This window comes from Dendrobium catenatum, unplaced genomic scaffold, assembly GCF_001605985.2.
Source record: "Dendrobium catenatum unplaced genomic scaffold, ASM160598v2 fragScaff_scaffold_1497, whole genome shotgun sequence".
In the NCBI taxonomy this organism is placed as follows: Eukaryota; Viridiplantae; Streptophyta; class Magnoliopsida; order Asparagales; family Orchidaceae; genus Dendrobium; species Dendrobium catenatum.
Genome location: NW_021319959.1, coordinates 850900 through 860865, shown reverse-complemented (window position 1 = coordinate 860865; position 9966 = coordinate 850900). Strand labels below are relative to the sequence as shown.

General features: G+C 36.6%; 1 protein-coding gene across 2 annotated transcripts in view; it reads right to left on the bottom strand.

Annotated features, from left to right (window-relative positions):
• The window catches only part of LOC110106049, a 52856-nt gene extending 45218 nt beyond the window's left edge, over window positions 1–7638 (bottom strand). For both annotated transcript variants that reach the window (XM_020835777.2, XM_028700372.1), the window contains exon 1: window positions 7036–7638. In XM_020835777.2, coding sequence (XP_020691436.1) covers window positions 7036–7208 — 173 coding nt within the window. In that variant the 5' untranslated portion in view covers window positions 7209–7638. The remainder of the gene's footprint in view (window positions 1–7035) is intronic.
• Between the last annotated feature and the right edge of the window lie 2328 nt (window positions 7639–9966).

The following is a 9966-nucleotide window of genomic DNA, read 5'->3' as shown; positions in this document are numbered from 1 at the left end:
AAAAAAAAATGTTGAGTACAACGTTTATAAGAAGAAATTTGAGATGAAGTTTCATGGAATAATTAAAAGAAGGTTACAGAATGTTAATCAATAAGAGTATGATTGGCTTTCTCTGATGCTCGTATAAGGCAACATGACAAGGAATCAAATAATATATGAATGTTATGCAATGTTCATTTCTGGTTCAGAGTGAATATTCTAATATTTTTGAAGTGTTGCACAAGGCAAACCTTGAATTTGCATAAGAAGATATTAAGTTAGGAAAGTTAACAATCCCTTCAAGAATATATATTGAGGTGCCCATTATATCAGTTCAACATAAAAAAAAAAAATAATACTATGGGAAGAAAATGCCAGCCAATTTGATCCAAGTTGGTTCTCCGAAGGCTTATCCAAGGTGTTGAAGCATCTGATCACTTTCATGCCATTTATTTATGGTCCAAGAATATGCCTTGGCATGAATTTTTGTCATGATTGCTTTTAAAATATAAAATTGAGATATTACACAAATGTCACCGGATCCGCACCACTTTTACAAGCGGACAGAAGCGTTTAATGCCCCCTCCTGCATACAAAAATAATTTTCTAAATGTCAATATGATGCATCGAGAAGGGTGTTGACACCTCTAAAATGCATATAGCAGTCTTGGGAAGAAAGCGACTGCCCTGAGAAGAGTGCTATCGCCTTGAGAAGCAAGTCACCTCGAGAAGCGTGCATATTAAATTTTAAAAGACTAATATACTCTAAAATCATCCCCGATGATGGCCGTGTTGAATGTTGATATCAACCGGAGGGGATTCTATACCTTCAAATATTTCCAATTTTCTACAAAATACAAATATTTCGAAATGCCAAAGTCGCCCCAAGGATGACCGTGTTGAAAGTCTATGTCAACCGGAGGGGATCAAATATTCCAAATGTCCTCAAATTTCTACAAAATATAAATATTTTTAAATGACCCCAAAATCATCCCCGGTGATGGCCGTGTTGAATGTTGATATCAACCGGGGGGGATTCTATACCTTCAAATATTTCCAATTTTCTACAAAATACAAATATTTTGAAATGCCAAAGTCGCTCCAAGGATGGCCGTGTTGAAAGTCTATGTCAACCGGAGGGGATCAAATATTAAAAATGTCCTCAAATTTCTACAAAATATAAATATTTTTAAATGACCCCAAAATCATCCCCGATGATGGCTGTGTTGAATGTTGATATCAACCAGAGGGGATTCTATACCTTCAAATATTTCCAAATACTTATGAAATACAAATATTTTCAAATGTCAAAATCACCCCGATGATGGCCATGTTGAAAGCTAATCTCAACCAGAGGGGATCTCAAACATTTAAAATACCCCCAAATTTGAAAATTAAATCATGCTTGAAATAAAATCTCAATAAATTTGAAAAATATTCAAATGAAATTTATTATTTAAAACTTAAAGCAAAAGTCCATCCATCATCCGCAAATGTTTGCTAAGGATGATAAATTTCAAAATAACTTTAACTCACAAAGAGCAAAAATGTCTAATTGAATGTATCACTGTGATTCACTCTCAAATGATTTCTCGCCAGCGGGGACGTGGCATGTGCCTTCTGACCGGATGATTTTGCTGCAAAATAGCACCACTATATTACGGTTATGATCAAAGCCCATATGTTCTCCAATGGTTAAAAGCTCATTAAGTAATGAATCATAGGGTGCACTCAATAAGGCACAAAGCTTTCTGTTAGCTAAGGTTGATTAAAACTTGTCTCCTTAAACAAGCATCCACCCCAAGTCTAGAAGGTACCCTTGGACGAAGCAACCCATGGCTGCCGACAAGGATCCTTCTGTCAGGTTGGGTCGATTACCTCCTCTGACTAAGTAGACTAGGGACCATGATGGCCCGGGACGACGGAACCATGAAATCTTGATCGGATTCATCATCATTCCCCCCACCATCCGCTTTAAGTATACAAATAATAAATTTATAATTCCAATTTCATATGTTGCTACTATATGCTAGGTATTGCGTGCCTCCTTAATGACTAGCCTTAATCGAAAGTGCTCTCTCATGATCGAGAGGGGTAATTAGCCATAGGTGCTTGCACTTATGGGAAACCTAGAACCAGATTATAAACTCCTCACAAAATGAGGGTGAAATCTCTGGGTAATGCTTTATCCCAAAGTTAATCTGCCTTCTGAAAATTTGACCCGAAACATCGTTAAAACTCTCCTATTCAGGGGAGGCTGGGGCGCTAATTTTCGGAGCCCACAGATTTCTGATGACTCTGCTGGGGATAGGTTTCTCTTTCCATCTTTGGCTAGTAACATATAAGCTATAGTAGTAAATTAAGCATCATAATGTATAATCTATAATTCTAGAAAGATCATACTTCTCTATTTATGTTATTTTATTTTATTGTGTTTCTGCATTTTGAAAGCATGGGTAATTTATCAAATTTTGATTACTGATCCCCATCTTTCATTTGTGCAGAATGGATCTTCAAAATACTCCTTTTACTGTGAAGCTTGGGCGTGGAGCAAACATCCGCCTAGCCAATGCTATAATAAATACTGGAAATACTGGGGCCACCATCCAATTTGGTGGGCTACAGTTTCCTATAGCTACTGCAATGGCTGCCACCATTCCTGTGAACGGCATGAACTCTGAAGAGTCTGCTGGGAGGCCCCATTCTATCGGGACTTCTACACGAACTATTGCTACTGAGAACCCTCATCAGAGGATTTCTGTGTTCGAACGATTATCATAACTGGCAGCTCCAACCACCAAAAGAATTGTGACTGGTGGAAGGGTTTCACTTCTCTATCAACCAGGTTACCTGCATCCGAAAAATATAATGCTGAAGCCTCCTCATCTGGAGGAGGGCTTACGAGAAGACAAAGAAGGAAGAGAAATGCTGAGTTACGCGCTCAACAATTGCCAGTACCGATCCATCCTTCTAACATGTCAGCTCAGGAGCTAGAGAATGATATTCCTACTCATAACATGTTTGCTAATTTAAAGTGGGTAAGAAGAAATAGCTCCATTGGCGAGCTTAAGCAGTCCTTTTGGGAGCATCGACTTGGAGCCCCGACCCCTCAGAAGACGAGGGAGCCTGAACGTCTATCTGCTCGAGTCCACCGAGTTTTGAAGACAGTTAAGGAGAAGGGATTAATGAAGAAGAAGTTTGAAAGGCCACTAGTCATTGAAGCCAAGAGGACCCCTCAGAGGGAAAGGTTATCATATGCCATGATAGCAGAAAGGACAGAAGAAAGGAAGCGAGCTCCGTGGAAAGCACATCAGGGCATGACACTTGAACCTCATGTAGAATCCGCCGCCGAAAGGGCCCGACGGAAAGGAAAACAAATATGGAGGCCAAAGCCTCATGAAGAAAAGTTTAAAGGCGTGACATCTTGAGTATATTTTCAAAGATCCGCTAATAGAAAAATCCAACAAGAATGGATTCCAAAGTATATCTTCGATGATAATACTCATGATGGTCGACACTTTGGGGAATCTTTCAAAGGATCCCATCATCATTCAGCCATAGCTTCTGAAGAGGATAAGGTGCTTAATTCTAATCCTCTATTTGAGAGTTTGTTGATGTCCGATGTAGAACCAGGCGTTCATTGGAGGCGTTGTTCAGAAATTCATGTAAAAGAAAATAATGAAGAAGAAGAAACAATGGGTATTGAAGTTACTTATATGATAGGACATACAGTGGACATTCAAGTTCACAAGGTTATCAATAAGGAACTTCAACTACCATTCCTCTTGATCTCTTGCAACAACAAGGAGAAGATGAAGAAAGGTTATTTCCTATCTTAGAAAGTGAACGAGAAGGAGAAGGAGAAGGAGAAGAAGAAGATGAGGAATAAGAACTAGTGTTAATTGATGCTGTTGTACTAACTCGAACACAGAGAAATGCAACGAGAAATGAGAAGAAAAGATAAAGAAATCTCCCAACTTAATGTCAAGATGAGTGAAATGATGACACAAATGAATATGATGATACAACTGATGCAGAAAGATGTTGTTGTAAATCTTGTACTAGTTCAACCTTCCAATCAACAAGCGTCTAGTGGTGCGCCAGTAAATCCTCCAGTTAGCATAATGCCACAAGCATCTGGAGTACAAGTTCCTAAAGAAAGATCTAAAATCAATTCAGCTCCTCTCCAATCCACTCCTCAATCTGCTCCAAGTTCATCTGAACCAGTGATAGTTGATAAACTTGAAAGTCTCATTAGTGAGAAAATCAAGGTTGTTATTGCATCTAAGCAAGCAGAAGAGTTTGTATGTAAAGGGCGTCCATATCCTGCTGATTATGATCATGTGTCATATCCTAAGGGGTATTTAGTGTCAAAATTTAATACTTTCAATGGTACTGGAAATCAAAAACAACACTTAGCTCAATTTAAAGCAACTTGTGGGAACACTGGAGGTGTAGATGCTTTGCTCTTTCGTCAGTTTATTAGCAATTTAACTTCAACCGCTTTTGAATTGTATACAGAACTGCCTAATGATTCTATCAAAACATTCGCTGAACTAGAGTAAATAGAAGATCAATTAAATATGAAAACCACAGCTACTCCATCATCCTTCCACCCATTCACATACCAAATCCTCTAGCAGCAATCATCATATGAATTTTTTCTTAGTATTAAAAGTCATATATATGACACCATGCAACATTTATCTTTACATAAAGTCATATATATAATACATTATTTTGGTAAAAAATTTCAACCAGTAAAGAAAAAAATTTGTAACTGTCATAAAGTCTAATCAGACGAGGCCTTAATGTTATGATCTGCTTCGAGTTTGTGAATTAACAGTTCCGCCTCTTGCAAAAAACAGTTATCACATCTGCCGCAGCGGTACTTTAACTGCTTTTTATGCCTTTTATAGTGATTTTTCATGTCGTCAACATCTTTAAGCCTCTTTGCTCTTTTAAAATCTTCATGGCACACGAGACAGAGTATACCTTTTGGCTCTATAAGAGAGATTTTAGTGGCCTCTGATGATGCAGACATATCTAATGGAATTTAAAAAAAATATATCAATTCATTAACTAAATTAAGATATGCAAACTCATCATTTCACTAACATTAACAAAAACTTGTCACCTTGCTCCAAATTTCTTTGGACGTGTTATTTCTAAGTTGCCTCGGTTCTATTTATAGTATTAAAAAAACTATGAGCTTACGCGAACAAAAAGTTGCACGTGGCGCCGAGACTGAGCTATGTAGGATTTTACGGAGGAACGAGCCGTGTGGTGTTGGCGCCGAGAGAACTGCGCCAAAACTTTCAGCGTTTTGCATGGATTTCGGCCAGGAAGGATACTGGTAGGATTCGCGTGGTCGACTGTACACAAAATTTGGCTCCCCCAATTCCTTCAGCAACCCTTACCTCTTCGTTCGTCTTAAAAATTTGGTTTATAGCGTGGAGTAAGCAGGGCCGTCGAGTAGATAAGAAACGAGCCCTGCTTACTCCGCGCTATAAACCAAATTTTTAAGGCGGACGAAGATGTAAGGGTTGCTGAAGGAATTGGGAGAGCCAAATTTTGTGTACGGTCAACCACGCGAACCCTACCCGCATCCTTCCTGGCCAAAATCCATGCAGAACGTTGAAAGTTTTGGTGCAGTTCTCTCGACGCCAACACCACACGGCTCGTTCCTCCGTAAAATCCCGCACAACTCAGTCTCGGCGCCACGTGCAACTTTTTGTTCGCGTAAGCTCAGTTTTTTTAATACTATAAATAGAACCGATGCAACTTAAAAATAACAGGTCCAAATAAATTTGGAACAATGTGACAAGTTTTTGTTAAGGTTAGTGAAATAATGAATTTGCATATCTTAATTTAGTTAATGAATTGCTAACTTTTTTTTTAATCCCATTAGATATGTCTGCATCATCAGAGACCACTAAAATCCTCTTATAGTATACTCTGTCTCGTGTGTCACGAAGATTTCAAAAGAGCAAATAGGCTTAAAGATATTGACGACATGAAAAACCACTATAAAAGTCATAAAAAATAGTTAAAGTGTCGCTGCGGCAGATGTGGTAATTGTTTTTTGCAAGAGGCAGAACTGTTAATTCACAAACTCGAAGCATATCATAATATTAAGACCTCATCTGATTAGACTTTATGACAGTTACAAATTTTTTTTTGCTGTTTGAAACTTTTTACTAAAATAATGTATTATATATATAATTTTATGTAAAGACAAATGTTGCATGGTGTCATATATATGACTTTTAATACTAAGGAAAAAATTCATATGATGATTGCTGCTAGAGGATTTGGTATGGAAATGGGTGGAAGGATGATGGAGTAGCTGTGGTTTTCATATTAAAAACATTTAAGATCAATGAATCAAGTATGTCACTGTCCATGTCAGAAATTTGACTGATGATTTTCAATAACATTATGGTTAAAGACACTACATTGTCTATCAAGATGATTCCCGTATCTTAACAGAATTAATATTCAAATAATAGGTTCTTCACTCCAATTGGAATCAATTTCAAGTTTAAATGCATGGACTTTATTGGTTTCCAGTATGTCAACTTGTGCTTTCAGCATGTTAATGTCATCACACAATTAATTTAGTTTATTCAAAACATTAGTCAAATAATTTTACAAAGCTATTATATTCAACTGGGAGAGTCATAAGAAAACTCCCTCGATCCTTGCATAGTTGATGTATGCCACAAAATTGAACCACCTAATTCTTTGAGTTCTCTGTATTGTGTTGTGACTGTGCTCATTCATACTTATTATTAGCACAGATTAGAATATTTCCCATCTTAATCAAACTCCCTGGCGAATTACAATTCGTTCATTTTTTCATCGAGTAGTATAACTCACCTGAGCAAATTGTTTATGAGTGAGTGGCATTTAAGTGAAATGGAATGAAAAAAGGCTGAAGAATTCAAATCAACGCCTTTGGATTCATAACAAATTATAGCAGTTAGAATTTCATAGTTCCTTCGTTAGAAAAAAAGCTTTCAGCAGAATTGTGAATAAATCACATATACCTACCCCCGTTCCCTAATTAGCCGGCGACCCTCCTCCGTGCTGCGTATGTTTAGCAACGAGAGCAAGCTGGTCCGCCGAATCCGAACCGGTCGCCAAGGACGAAACCCATAGAGCGCGAAATTCACCTCGTCAACCAGCTCCATCATCTCCCTGCCTCCTGTGCCCCCCAAAAGCATCCAACTCCCCAATACTATGACCGCATATTCAATCTCTTTGGCTGAACGCTGCTTCTCCGACAAACTCTCTGCCCCTTCTATTCAGTCCTCTCCACTTCCTCATCACAACAGAATAGAAGCAGGGCGGAAAGGCCTTGAGGCTCGCGAGCAGATAATGGGAGATCGCGTGATCGGCGCCAGGAGTCCTTGGAGTAGGATGCAACGGCGACGGACAAGGCGATGCCGTGGAGGTTGTAGAATTCGTCGGCTTTGCCGCTGTTGGTTCGATGAGTGAGGCGCAGAAGAAGCTCCGGCTGGTATATCGGCGGGTTCTTGGCCCGTAGGTTCAGATTTCGTACGATAAACTAGGGCAAGAAAGAGCAGAAAGTGGAAACAGAAGGCCGGCTTCAATGTTGAAGGGTCAGCTCCGCAGGAATGCCGCTTTTTTTTTTTTTTTAACGACAAATTTTATATAAAATGTATATACATCAATTGCATGTAAAAAAAAATGATATCATTCTTTAGTAAATAAATGATAAAAATATATTATATTTTTTATCATTTTGATTATTAGTTAAAAAAAATTATTCCAAAACAAGCAGTGGCGCTTTTTTACACAAGTTATGAACCAAAATTAAGGTGAACATTAAACAAATTATTAAAAAAAAAACTAAAATTTAAAAATAGGCATGGTGCAATATTAATCAAAGAGGAAGAACTCATATAGTAATATGTTGAAAAAATTATTCATTTTATGTGTAGTTATTAGAAAAATGTTTGTAAAATATTTTTACTAAGAAATAGATTTTTTTTAACATTTAGGTCATTTTAGGCAAATTCATACACACACAACGCATACACAAAAACTCGAACTCAAGACCTCTAAGTTGATAGCCTAAGTTCTCAACCAACAGGCCAAGATGAGCTGTGTAAAAAATAGATATTTCAAAAGTTATTATGAATGACGGTTCCGAATGTTGACAATGGGAATGTTTTTTAGTAAAAAGTTTGTAAAGCATTGTTACTTACAAAATAGATATTTTAAAAGTTATTATGGATGTTGGTCCCAATGGTGACAATGTCGCGTTTGAAATTCATCTAAATTGGATGAATTTCAAATATACTAAGTGGTTGTTTGATTGGCTAAAAATAAATGAATTTTAAAATGAATGCCGTGTAAACAAAAAATTTTTGAGTTATTTGGATAGTGTAAAAGAAATACATGAGATTATTTTTTATATTTGGTTTGAAATAAAATGAATGCAATGTAAATTGTAAATATGGTGATGGTAGGTGGTCGAAATTTGTGGGTGGCGCTGGTGGTTGACGGTGGCAGGTGATGGGGTTAGTGGTTGATGATGGTGGTGATGGCAACAGTGGCTATACTTGGCAGCGGCTAGCAGAAGTAGTGGACCAAATATAATGAATTTAAAATACGAAAAAAAAAAAAGAAGAACTAGATGGTGAATTTCAATTGCACAAAAAAATTAAAAGAATTTTTTTACTTCAAACCAAATATTAATATTCTCAAAAAATTTGTGTTTGAAATATTTTACACACATTTTACAGGCAACAAAATAACCCCTTCTGTTTCAAATACACTGGAACTTTATTGTTTATCATTGTCCACCATCGCCGCCCGCCACCACTACCCTCAGCCACTGCTCATACTTTACTGCATTCATTTTACTTCAAGTCAAAATAATAATAATAATAATAATAATAATAATTCTCCGCTTTTATTTTACACTCATTCAAACAACTCCAAAGTATTTAAAATACATTGCATTACTTTTACGTTTCATTTTATTTAAACTGCATTCCTTTTTCAACCAATCAAACAATCTCTAAATTTATATTAAAGGATCCATTTCAAATACATCAAAAATTTACCTAACATTTATTTTATCTTAAACTTAAAAAATGTATTCTAATAATTTATTTATTCTAGTAAATACAAAAATATAATATCATAATTTCAATAAAAAAAAAGTTACATTTAGGAATAATTTAAGAAAGCCTATAAGGCTTGAAAACAGACTTGATAAAATCCATTATGACCTAATTTGATTATCTTAATTAGCTTATAACTACTTAGGCCTCTATGAAATAAATTAAACTACTTTAAAGCCCTTACCATCATAATTTCGCTAAGAAAAACATCCATTGCATGAAAATGTATAATAAACAACCATTACATATAATTCAAAGCCTTCTAAAAATCTCTATACCCTAAAATAAAATCAGACAAAATATTCTGTTTGATCTCCAAACATCATTTGGAGACCAATCAGAATGTCCCACATCACTCCTTTGCTCAGTATTGTGGCTCGATATTGCTGGGTATCACTAACGTGGCTAATAATTTATTTTCTAATTAATACATAAAATTATATATTTTACAATCTTATTTTAAGAACCTTTTTCTGGTTCCAACTTTGCCAAAGAGAAATAAATAAATAAAAAGAAACACTATAACATTATAAGCACTATGTCACCGAAATTCCTGATCACAAAATCAAAGCTGTAAGTTGGGATGTCACCTCCACGTATCGAAGCTGCAATGACCATTCCTGCTTTACATCATGGAGCTACCATTGTAGCAATCACCGCTGCCGTGACAATTATGGTTTCCAGATGTTGAAATCTGCTTCTCTTCAGGCCAAGTAATTGAAACCCTGCTGTCAAATATGGCCAGTGCTTCTGTTTCCCAGGGAAAATTATTATGTGCGGCGTCCGGATTCGTTCGGAGGCGAATTCGGACACGCCACGTCACCCC